The 13,402-nt window shown below is 37.2% G+C and overlaps 1 protein-coding gene across 2 annotated transcripts in view; it reads left to right on the forward strand.

Moving 5' to 3' along the window:
- The window catches only part of LIN28B (lin-28 RNA binding posttranscriptional regulator B), a 117,370-nt gene extending 106,178 nt beyond the window's left edge, over window positions 1–11,192 (forward strand). For both annotated transcript variants that reach the window (XM_087865295.1, XM_045807092.1), the window contains exon 4: window positions 10,823–11,192. In XM_087865295.1, the coding sequence (XP_087721421.1) occupies window positions 10,823–11,192 (370 nt within the window). The remainder of the gene's footprint in view (window positions 1–10,822) is intronic.
- Window positions 11,193–13,402: the final 2,210 nt, after the last annotated feature.

A 13,402-nucleotide genomic window follows, 5' to 3' on the forward strand; every position in this document is an offset into this window, starting at 1 on the left:
AATCATGATGAATCTACTCTTTTAAAATTGCTTCTGATTTAATAGTTAAAAAAAAAAAAAAAGATTCAACGTACACCTAAAGAGAAAGGTATCACTTTAGAATGACTTGTAAAATAACATAAAAATAGGGCTGGTTTACAGAGCCAAAGAAGGAAATCATGTGATGACCAAGAAAAAAAAATTTATAAAAGTTGACACAAAATCAGTAGTGGAATTGTATTTCTTCTGGCTGAACCAATGCTTATTTACAGCCGATGTCACACCTCTGACACCGGTGAGGTGAAATGGTCTAGTGAAAAGCAAGCAGCCCTGGGGGTTTTAAATTTTCGGCAAGACGGCTATAATGGATAAATGAACCAGCATTTTCAGGTTGCATATTATAATCTGATTCTCCAGACATCTAAGCAGACATCCAGTTGTAAGCATTTCTAGTTAAATATTGAATGTCTTCCCTTTCCTTTATATTTGAGACCAGCAGTAACCTAAAAATACTCTACCTACAAGTCACTGTGACCAAATATGGTAGATAAACTGAACTTGGTTCCAACAAGGATAAATTTAAATCCAGTTTGGATGGTTTCACACTATTCACACTACCATTGCAGAGCTGCTTGTGGCACGCACGTGAGTGTGTGTATGTGTACGTGTATGAGAGAGAGAGAGACGTCCTGAGCTGGACACTCCTCCTTAGCTGTGTTGGATCATAAAAGCCGTGCTGGCAGAATGTCCACTGCCTGTGAGATTGGATCCAATTTCATAACAAACTGCTTTTACTTCCAAGACATTGGAAAACATTAAGTTATCTGTGTTTAAATACATCTTTCTCCTTGTTTTTTCAACTTTTCCATTAGCCAGAACAGATTACCTGTCTGGAATGTTGTTTGTTACCTACAAGAGAGATAACATTTATATCTCAAACACAGATTTAACTTCTGACCTAGAATTCATTATTATGCTCCTTCTCAAGCTATGGTACAAAGTAGCAGACTCTGAACAAATAATTATTGTTCTGTGGGATTGCCGCAAACCCTACCAAGTGCTTCTACCCATAATGGAATGAAATACCAAAATGTCTGGCTTATAATTATACCTGATTGAAGTGCCCTTCCATGAGAAAGGCTCCCTTTGTCCCTATCTCTCCAATGATTTCTCTCCCCTTCCGTGTCCTCTTCTCTTTTAAAACTGCTATGCGTTCCACCCCCGCTTTGCTTGAGACCCGGCACTGCCATTCATCACATGCCTGCCCCCACATTTTCCATCTTAGCGTTTTGTTTTCATAAGATGATGAAAGGTTTGCAAATAGAGCAATTACTATACTTTAGCTGTTGTCAAGATACTATGGTGCATTTCTGGCCGACATTATTACGATACAGATGAGAGACCATGGCATTTATCAGAGAGAATGTCCCAAAACAAATAAACATAAAATGGTTCAGAAAGCAGTCAGAAGACATTAAACAACATAAAATATGTAAATATATAAATCTTACCATTCAGCTCACTATTTACATACATTCCATTACTATCTAGTGCAAAGTTGCACTTATAGTGTATTTTTTTCTATGTTGGAAATGATTTCCCCCAAAATGCTAAGGACACTTTTTAATTTTCTTCTTGTTTCCAGTATTAGTCTTGAGACATCTAAAGATCATCAAATGTTTATTACTGTTGATATAATTTTCTTTTTCTGAAAAATTTTTATAATCTTATTCCTAGTGCTCTGAAATATAAATAAAATATTTCTTTTTTTTTTTTAATTGGGAAATTAAATCTGGGAAATTGATCTCCTTTTCATTCTGGAAATTTACATCCTTTAGTATGGATTTTCTTTTTAATATTATTTCTCAGATAATTTTCTCCCTTCACATAGTAGATTTTAAGTGCTTTTTTTGTTTTTCATTTCAATTAATGAAAATGATTACATGGGTATTAGAAGCTGTTGAATTCACTAATTGACAAGGTATCAGATAACTTCCCATCATAGAACTAGATGATAAAAGAGGATAGAACAGTAGTTGGTAAGTAAGAAATACCCTCTGAACTCTGTGCATACTCCAGATCAATTTGAAACCTGAAGTTTGGAGGAGACCTGTTTATTTCCTCTGCCAACAGGTTTTTTTTTTTTTAAGTTTATTTATTTTTTTGTACTCTACTTTTTTGTAATCTCTACTCCCAACTTGGGACTTGAACTCACAGCCCCTGAGATCAAGAGGTACATGCTCTTCTAACTGAGCCAGCCAGGTGCCCCTCCGCTGCAGGCAGTTTTAGAGTTTAGAATTCACATTAGCTCTATGTCACAACAGACTGACCCTTACTCTCACTAGAACTAGACAATACAGAGCTATCCAGACATCTCCCATTTATTATGCACCAGAAAGAACTGAATGGCAATTACACTAAATTTTGCTTTAAAAAAAATATTGAGGGCCGCCTGGGTGGCTCAGTCATTAAGCGTCTGCCTTTGGCTCAGGGCGTGATCCCAGGTCCCTGGGATCGAGCCCTGCATCAGGCTTCTCCCCTGGGAGCCTGCTTCTTCCTCTCCCACTCCCCCTGCTTGTGTTCCCTCTCGCTGGCTGTCTCTCTGTCAAATAAATAAATAAAATCTTTTAAAAATAAATAAATAAGTAAAAATAAAAAAAATATTGAAAACCTACCCTTAAGGTGGTTTAACTAAGCCAGTTTTCTTTCAACCATCTATCCTGTACTTTCTTTTTCTCCAAGTACAGAAGACAGAATGAGCAGTAGTTACTTTACCAATGGCACTCTTTCAAGTAAAATGCAGTTTGAATATTTGAGTTTTTAAAAATGCCATGACTAATAGATTTTTATAAAAAGCAGAGATCTTGGTATTATATTTATATTCATGAGGAAGTGATTTTTACGTAATAGCCAACAAAGATTAGTCATAGAAATGTTTGCAGGAGTCTTATTTACACTAAAGTTTATATGCTTTTGAGAATTATTTTAGATGCAAGCAGCAGAAGATGGAGACTTGAGTTATTATGGGAAATCAATAAATGTTAATTGGTAATGATGGTGAAGTTAAGAGAAAGTAGCAATTGATGAAGAGCTGTAAATTATCACCCATTTTGATGACATGGGTTCCTACACATTGAACCCAGCCTTGATTGATGAACTCAGAATTGAATAATGGTCTCAGAAGCAGAGAAACTACGTCTAAAGCTAAACTCAGTAGTTTTTTGCACTGGTTTACTTCCACAATTAGCAGGGACCACTGATGGTAAAAGGTGATGGGCTTTTGTGCTCTCACAACCGGAAATTTTAGGGAATGCTTTTTTGTTCCCAGTAAGGAAATAAGATACATACACAGTTTTTTCTTCCTTCCTTACCTTCCTTCCTATTTTCTGAAGCATCAGTGTCCTGTTGAAACAATGTTTGGAGAGATTTATTCTGTTTTGAACCCCATTCCTTATGGTTGGGATTATGAGGGATCTCTTGGTAAGGCTGTCAGTGCTAACTCGGGTTTGTCTACAGCTGTAGTTCTCAAGAAGCGGCTCGCTATCCCCTGGGAAACTTCCAGACCAGCTCAGGTGCATTCAGGGTGGTATGGCCGTAGACTTACCTGGGAAACTTCCAAAAACTATTGAGGCCTGGGCCTCCACCCTCAGAGATTCTAATTTAATCAGTGTGGAGTAGCATTTAGGTGTAAGTATTTTTTAAAAGCTTCCAAGATGATTCTAGAACTGCTGGTATACAAGTTCACTGTCCAGTGAGAAACAGTAATAATGGTTGAATTACAAAATGGAGGTGGAGCTATATAATTGTTCTTTTTCTAATTACACAAACAACATATAAATTCTTTCCTGTTATTTAAAAAAGAAGCCCGGGGCGCCTGGGTGGCTCAGTCGGTTAAGTGTCAGACTCTTGATGTGGGCTCAGGCCATGATCTCAGGGTTGTGAGATCCAGCCCCATGTCAGGCTCCCCAGTGGGCATGGAGCCTGTTTAAAATTCTCTCTCTCTCTCTCTCTGCCCCTCCCCACCACGCACACTCCCTTTCTCTCTAAAAAATAAAAATTAATAATAAAAAATAAATTAAAAAGAAACTCTACAAAAATTAGGGAGTAAACATGAAAGTCCTCCTTGCCATTACACCTCTCTTCTCAGATGTAACCCCTACTAATTTACTGTTTATCCTTCAGTGGTTTTTCCATGCATTTGAAAAAATGTGTACAATTACTTATAACCATATACGGTGTTTTTGAGACATAAGTAGTAGTATACTATATTTTTGTGTTGTCCTGTGGTTTGCTTTTTTTACTTAATTTGTCTTGGATATCTTTCCATTTGAATACACACAGATCTACCTCATTTAAAAAAAATATTCTTTTACTTCATTTCTTTTAATATCTGCAGTGTTTCTTGACGTATGTGGGCTCTAATTTCTTTTCCATTTTCACATGTTTGTAGCTCAGTGGTAAAGAGCATCGACTCTATAGCAGACCACCTGGTTCTGATTATAAGCAATTATTATTAGAAGTAGTATTACTATTATGTCATTTAATTTTTCTATTTTTTACCAATATGGGCAACACTATATTAGAATGTTTCTAATACAGTAGAATATCTCTATAGGCAAATTTTTAGAGTTGGCGTTGTTGGGTGAGAGGGTATGTACATTAAGATTTTGAAATACACTGTAAATTGCCCTCCAAAAGAGGCTGTCTTAATGTACATTCACTCCAACCAGTAGGATCTCATTGTAGTATTTATTTCAAGGCCTATATACATCATTCATATCATAATACGACTTCATGGGCTAACTAAAATGTCAGGGTTCTTTATTTTGACTGGCATTTTATTGAGTTGGTTTGATAGCTCTGATAATAACATGTCATCCTGAAGTTCTGACTTACAGTCTTAAACATATATGATTAAGGAAAATGGAAAAATTATTTACTAATTTTTTAGACAATTTTCAACCAACAAAGTACAAGAGGAGTAGAAATAAAACTGGGCATTGGCATTGAAAACTCTGGACTAGATTAATCCCAACCTTCATTGTATAGATGAGACCATTCAGTGATGGACACTCCTGTTCCCCCATCATAGTGACAGAGCAATAAGCCAAATCTTGGGAAATAATCTATTTCAAATCTGTGTGTGTGTGTGTGTGTGTGTGTGTGTGTGTGTTGCTGTTTTAAATTCAGGACTCTAGTTTTTAGACTTACATGTAATAAAATTTACATCAATAATGTTGGGTATAATTTTTCATATAATGAAAATGCAAGGGAAATTTATTATTTTCAATTAAAATTTCCTTCTTTGTAAACTCAAGTTTTAGTTTTTTCATCAACACAAAGTAGATGTTGTAGTACCTACTTTATAGGGTTTGGGGAGGATTAAATTATGTAACACATTAGAAACCTTCTTCCCAGTGTCTGGAACATAGTAAGCTTTTAATGAATTAAACATCTTATTATTTCTATTATTATTTTAATTCTGCTAACAGTATGTTAACAGCCATACTCTGTATAGCTCATTTTATTTTTCACATGAGTTAAGGTAATTTAGAGGGATACTGGCTTCTGTATTTCAAAAGATCCAAATACCTTTTTTTTTTTTTTTTGGTATTAATATGTATTTGTTCCATAAGAAACTTTTTAAAAATCATAAATCACCACTAGCCAGTATTTTTTAAAGCTCAATGTTTTTACCACTATACTTAAGAAAAATCTCTAAAAATTAACCTTACTAAAATATTTTATTGCTGAATTGGCTTACAGTCTTAGGAGTGGTTATAAGAAGAATGAAATAAAGGGCGCCTGAGTGGCACAGCAGTTAAGCATCTGCCTTCGGCTCAGGGCGTGATCCCGGCGTTATGGGATCGAGCCCCACATCAGGCTCCTCTGCTATGAGCCTGCTTCTTCCTCTCCGACTCCCGCTGCTTGTGTTCCCTCTCTCGCTGGCTGTCTCTATCTCTGTCGAATAAATAAAAATAAAATCTTTAAAAAAAAAAAGAAGAATGAAATAAAAGAAACAGGCTCATGTAAGGAATAGGTTGCTTTGCTGGAGATCAGAAGATGGGTGCACTATTAGAAGGCTTTTCCAACTCTGTGATTCATCCATGTTTTCAAACTCTCCTCTTGGTATGTTGGGGCAGATCCTGTGACGTGAATAAACTACACCCAGATGTAAATTTAGAATGTGTGGACTTTATCAAAACAAAATGGGGCCTTCGGGAAGAATCTGTGGCCCTCAGGAGGTAAGGGGTGGGCAGATTGCTTCCATCAAAAGCTACCCTGGACCCATTCCTTTTCTTTAGCTCTCTTGGGTTCTTCGATGGCATTTCTGCCGACCCTCTCCCTCCCATTCCCACACTGGCATCTAACACTCCCAGGTGTTGGATTGATTGGCAGATGATTGGATTAGATAACAAGTATAGTCATATTAAAATCGAAAACTATACTGGGGCACCTGGGTGGCTCAGTCGGTTAGGTGTCCAACTCTTGGTTTCAGCTCAGGTCATGATCTCAGGGTCATGAGATCGACCCTGCACTCAGCAGGGAGTCTGCTTAAGATTCTCTCTCCCTCTCCCTCTACCCTATATCCACTCACACTCTCATACACACACTCTCTCTAAAATAAATAAATAAATCTTTAAAAACAAAACAAAACAAAAACAACTATAGACTTCCATTTCTGGATTTTAGTTGGACTGTATCAGGATTAATAAACAATCGCTTCAAAGAGTCACTTATCCCTTCTCCAAATTGCTTTCTGGAATTCTTTCCAATTTGTGACTTTTTTGTTTTCCTATTTGGAAACTTCATTGATTGTTTTTCACATCTTTCTTTTCCAAGGATTTTTTTATGTCCCCTTCCTGTTTTCACCCCTTCTTCCTGCCCATAGCTTACACTTCTTTTTCCTCTCTATTCTCTCTCCTTGATACTACTTGACTCACTGTTGTCGCAGTATTTGTTTGTTCTTGAGAAGTTACAGATCTCTGTATCCTTATCCTTAATGCCCCTTCAAATCCCCCAGAATGTAGATTTAATTTTTCATATAAATTCTTACAAAGTTAACACTTTCAAATACTTAGAAGTGCCTAACTTCTATTTTTTCCATTACACTTTTAGACAGCCAAGTCTGGCTCTCTGTGAATCATCGCCCCTCTCCCCAACTTAATATCAATTTTGAGATCCAGGTGGAACATACGATTGATTAATTCTTTCATCTAAATCATTGGGGTATTATTTAAAAATTAACGTCCATATTCTGATCTAATGGTTTTCAATTGAGCTCAGTTCTAACCATTGTTACTATTATCATTTGAAAATATAATTTAGTTATTCTTCAGCTTAAACCTCAAAATGAGAATTTTTTGAAGGGTTATAGCAGATCTAATTCTGATTTCACAATGAGAATTTTCATTTTTATTTTGGAATCCTCAGAACTTTGCGTATGTTTGATTAACTTATTAACTAATGTCATTGCTTGGGCTTAGTTTATTAAGAACTCCCCCCACCCAATTACTTATTTTATACCATAATTATATAGTTCTAAAGCTCTAAATTTAGGATTTGCCTTTATTTATTTTGCAATTTTATGTGCTTCTATCCTACTATATCTATTGTTGGCACTCTCATTTCATTTAAAAATGTTCATCTTATTTTGATGATCTTTTTAAAAATTGGCTCTGCTTTGTTATTTTCCGTCTTCAAAAGCATCTTAAGTAAGAAGTAATATCTGTAAAATGTGCTAACTCATTAGAATTAAAATATTTATAATTTTACAAAGAACTTGATTAAGTTCTGAGACTAATCTGAACATTTTAATTTACTTTATGTTTAATAGGTGAGAAAATATCCTTTGTGCCATTGGTTCATCATTTTATAAAATACTTACCATGAATGATTTTACTTTTTATGGTTGGCTATAGGAATGTATAATGAAGTATGATTATGGTTTTTTTTCATGTGTAGTCTTTTGCGTCTGAGTCTGGGTCCTTACATTTCTTAAGCATGTAACTATACAAGGGCACACATTGCCATTTTTATGCTCACATCAAATGTAAAATTCATTCAAACTAACAGAAGCCAGCTGATTGGGAGAGGTGTGGACAGTGAACAAAGGAGACAAGTACCAAAGTACCACGTAGAGCTTGTACGGAGTGGGAGTGTGTGGTGTGGTATCATTTGTGGGCTGAAAGGTAGTTGAACATTTCCATTTTGGTGTCAGTCCCTGGGGAAGGACAGGGTTTCATAATGGCGTGTGATCTGCACTCTTAGTAAGCGTGATTGACACTGAATGATTAAATAGAAGAGGAGAATAAATACCACTCCTCCCCTTTTAAGACTAAGCACATATCCACTGAATGCAAATCTTTTCAGTGTGGAAGACAGTCTGGCCTAATGATAGCACGTATCTGAAAAGCGAGGGGAGTGAATTAACGGAGTAGATCAAAATGCAAGGAAACAAGAAACTATACAGTACCCTTAAAAATAACATTTAAAACCCAAATGTAATGATAAATGCACATACAGAATATGATGGAAGACCCCCTTTGTAAAAGTGGAATCCTGACGTGAGGCCCTTGGTAAATGAGTGGGCAAAATGGATCCCTGAATTGGATAACACCGCGCATACCACAGTGACGGATGAAATTGATGTGTCCGCAGGAGAGCCTGTTCTGTTACTGAAGGCTTTAACCTATTTTCTCCTCTTCGACAATGAGCTCCTGAGTGGATGTTATCCTCAAGGAAGTGAATTTAATTCAAAAGGAGATATTTTATAGATGTGCAAATTTAAGAATTCACTTAATCCATTGTAGAAGAGAACTGTGGGAAAACATTATGATAAGTAATATGGTTATATTTTTCAAAGATGCCATTTCTGAGTATTATTTGAGGGGCCCGAATTTCAGTCATTTGTTGGTAATTTTTATTGTTCTTTAATTTTGCATTATCTCTTAGAACACATGGCTGAAACAGTATTGAATCTGGATTGTAATATTGTTTCATTAATTTATTATATTAAGGTAGGTAATTGCATAATAAATAATCAGAAAAAGTGGTTTCTTTGATTCTTCCCTTAAAATTTTGAAAATATGGTGCATTCCTTTTCCCTGGGATAAATACTTGTTAATTACTGCAAAGAATAAAAGCCCATTTTGTGAATCCATTATTCTAAAATCTATAAAGTAATATTAGTAACTGAAGAAATAGGCCATAGTTACCCTAGTTTCTGCCAGGTAAAAGCAAAACAACAGAACACTCTTCATACTTGACCTGGAAAATAGAATACTAGTTATCCTACATACACTGCTCAGTAGATTAATAGTAGCTTAGTCATTTGTCTTTGAAATATATGGTAGTATAGGTTGTTAAGGTTGCTGTTCTCTCCCTCCCCCCTCTTTCACACACACACACACACACACGCACACGCACATGCACACACACAAATTAATTATAATTATTTTTTGTCATAATAGTCTCAAGTTGATGCTCACTAGTACCACTTATTTGCTATCTTTAAAAAACCTTGTGACCTATCTCATCTGTGCTTCATATTAAGAATTATGGAGTCATAAATGTATTTGAAAATAAATTTAAAATAGAAAGGTCTTAAAACATTTCATTTGGAGACAAAACAAGCAAATCCTATACTCAAAAAGTAGATTAAAAACCTTTCTAAGTATACAATATTATTTTCTCCACCTGTTTTGAATATAAAATTTTGAAAGAAAATCTGACTGAAATTGAGCAAATACATCTCCCAAATGATTTACTTGTTCAGCTTTTAGAAAATAAGTCAGATTTTCAGACATCTCACACAAAGTCGTGCCCCCGGTGTGCATTCAAATATTAAAGGTAAATTTATGTTTATTTCAATTTAGAAGAATTTACTGGAAACTGATTTCTTACAAAGGACAAAGAAAATAAATGAACTTGATGCTACCTTTATTAACCCAATCTAAGTATTTAGAAGGTTTCTTTTATAGTTTCTTCTGATTCAGATACTTACTGTATTGCTCTAAAATTACTTGGTAATTTGCCAGATATCACTCACCATAGCTCTCTGACTTCTTACATATCAAATTTCACTTCATTTCTCAATTTGTACAAAGGAAAAAATTCTTCCAGTTCAACTGGTTTCCACAGTCAACATAATTAACACACAAAGAAATGTTAAAGAAATGAAATTTAATTTGGTCTATAATTTTCTAATTGGGGAGTGCATTGCCAGTGGGTATTACGTGTCAACAGCTTTATTTTTTAACTGACATCTTCTTAAAGCTCGCTGGTTGTTTTTTGTTGAACATTGGCTGCCCTCTAGTGGACTACACTGTTCTCTTACAAGAACCTGACAAGTCTAAGAAAAGTCATTTCTCTGTGGAAGTGACTAGGGTTTCGTGTTTAGTACTCTTGTTTTTCATTGACTGTTGTGTTGCGCACAGTTAGCTTTATAACTTTGTTAGAGCACTTTGGAGATGGTCTTGGAAGCAACTTTGATTAAAAGTAGCATTGCAGGGACGCCTGGGTGGCTCAGTCTGTTAAGCGTCTGCCTTCCGCTCAGGTCCTGATGGGATGGAGCCCCACATCGGGTTCCTCGCTCAGCGGGGAGCCTGCTTCTCCCTCCGCCAGTTTCTGCCTGTCGCTCCCCCTGCTTGTGCTCGCTCTCTCTTTCTGGCAAATAAATTGATAAAATCTTTTTTTTAAATAGCATTACATACTTAATAAGAGGGCGCATTAAAAGGGGCTGATCTCATTGACAGTTTGTATATATATATATATTTATTTATAACGCATTTTATGGCACACGCTCCCCGCTTCTAAGACGTTTCCATTATTCTCGTTGCAGATGCTACAACTGTGGTGGCCTTGATCATCATGCTAAGGAATGTAGTCTACCTCCTCAGCCAAAGAAGTGCCATTACTGTCAGAGCATCGCGCACATGGTGGCAAACTGCCCACATAAGACTGTGGCGCAGCCGCCCGCCAGTTCTCAGGGAAGACAGGAAGCAGAAGCACAGCCATGCACTTCGACTTTTCCTCGAGAGCTGGGGGGAGGGCATGGCTGCACGTCACCGCCGTTTCCTCAGGAGGCGAGGTTCGAGATCTCAGAATGGCCAGGCAGGTCATCTCAAGAAGCTTCCTCCGCGAAGTCCTCCGCAGCGCCGGAAGAACCAAGCAAAAAGGGGCCTTCTGTTCAAAAAAGGAAAAAGACATAATGCTTCTTCCTAAGCGTATCATTTTCTTTCCCCGGTTGGGATGTCTACCTCATGCAAGTACAGGGGAGCAGTATTTCACAGCAGCAGCTGACTTGGGATTTTTAACTACTGTTGAGGAACTGTGAATTTTTTTAAACAGACAAATCACTCTAAGCAAATTACATTTGAGCAGGGTGTCATGTTTTGCGTTATTCAGAGAATGAAGTACTATGTATATCTGTATGTGCATGTGTGAGAGGGAGAGAGCCTGAGTCTGTGTGTGTGTGTAGGAGGAGTCCATACAGCAATGTAGACACATACATAAAGCAGGTTTGTCTTTCTTATGTGTCTATAGTTATAAGCACACACCCTCCCTCACGGAATTGGACATCCCCAAGAACTGAAAACCCATAGGAAGCATTTTAGATGGTTTCAAAGATAACCCCTGGAGGTTTTTTCTTGAAATACCACTCCCTTTATATTACATTACAATAAACACATGACTGTTACCTTTTGTGTGAACCAAAGGCTACTTCAGATCTCAGAGCTGCCAATCATATGGTACTAAAGGTTTTAAGTCATCAGTTTTCCCAAGTTTGGGATTGCCTGTTTTTCTTGATATCTGTAGAGTGTTTCCCCCTACCCAACCCCCTTTGAAGGCAGTACCTTAACTCCATATGCCTCTGACTGCCATAAGCTTTTTTGAATCTGGGATACATAACTCCAGAAAAGACAATGAATGTGTAATTTCTGTGCCGATATTTCCATGTTTTTAATTCATACGTTTTGATTGTAAATTAGATGCCTATTCAGAAAAATGAAGGGGGAGGGCAATGTATAAATGTAGTGACTTGATTGTTTTCAGTGGTATTTTGATACCAGCTCATTATAATCTTTTACATGTTGTCAAGTTTTGAAGGGATTGTGGCAACAACTTCCCTTGACGAAGTTAGTCCAAACCATCACCTCAAGCCGGGGGCCTCCTTGTTTACTACTAAAGACTTTGGAGGAAAGCTCCAGTCGTTTGGTGTATTTTTTTGGTGGCTGTTCCCCCCCCCCCCAGCCCCAGAGAGTTATCGGACTTGTTTCTAAAACAAAACAGCACAGGTAAGAATAAAATACCGGGGTTGAGAATGAAAATTAAGTGGATGTTCATCATAGCCCAATATGTTTGCCCCGTGAAGGAAATCAAAAAGTGCAGCGTTTGGTGGCAGACAGCTGGAGTGATGGGCCTGGGGTGGAGGTGCCGGAGCCTCTCCCACCAGAGAGCGACAAGAATTTCATACATTAAGATGAATTTGACGGAGGTTCCCTTCATTACTCATGCTGGAGTAATCGAAATGGTGGATTTAGGACGGACATTCAGTAATGGGGATAGAGACGCTTCTCAGGTTGGTCCTCCATTGTGTGAGTAAACTGGCCTGGGACCAGTCCTCGGATTGGTCCCTTTAGGTTTCAGTCATTAAAAAAAAAAATGTTGGTGTCCTCCTGGTTCTAGATGTTATGGGTAAATGTCTGAAACATCTCCAAGAAGGCACCAATTAGTTATAATGCTTCACATTGGCAATAAACAACGTTTTGTACGAGCCTGTTGGTGTAAGCTCAGATAATCAGAAGAAAAGAATAGCATGAGTCAAATGAGACCTATTCTGTTTGAGCAGCTTCTGCTCCCTCCCCAACTTGTCCTGCCCAGGGGTCTCAGGCAGTTCCTGCTGTTTGAGCAACCCAGCATCAGGAGGAAATGCCTCAGGCTGGGCTGCCAGTCGTTTCTTGCTCAGCTTGAATTCCAGGACAGTGTTTGTGAGACTCTCCATGGTGTATACTGAAATATCCGTGTGCTGTGATGCAAAGCTTACCTTTGACGATATTGAATGTGATATATAGCTATAGAGAAGTACTTCCTTGCCTTATGTGAGGATTGTAAGCTTATTTAAATTATGTAGACAAATCAAAGTGGCATTGCTTAATTTTTAGCAGGCAAAAGAAGCAGGTTAACAGTAAAAATGCAAAACATAATAAGTCACTTTGAAAATTCAAACCAAAGTTCCTTGACTTTATAGACATAGGAAATTATGGACTCGAGAATTGGACATTCCCTGTTTACATATAAAAAGTTCAGAGCTAAGATCACGGTAAAAAAAAAAAAAAGCATTTTATAACTGGACCTTATGGGTGCAATTTAAAATCATTTTAAGCATCTTACCGGACTGAACTAAGAGCACATACCAAAC

Source organism: Ursus americanus, chromosome 11, assembly GCF_024610735.1.
Source record: "Ursus americanus isolate L20-20 chromosome 11, mUrsAme1.1.p, whole genome shotgun sequence".
NCBI lineage: Eukaryota > Metazoa > Chordata > Mammalia > Carnivora > Ursidae > Ursus > Ursus americanus.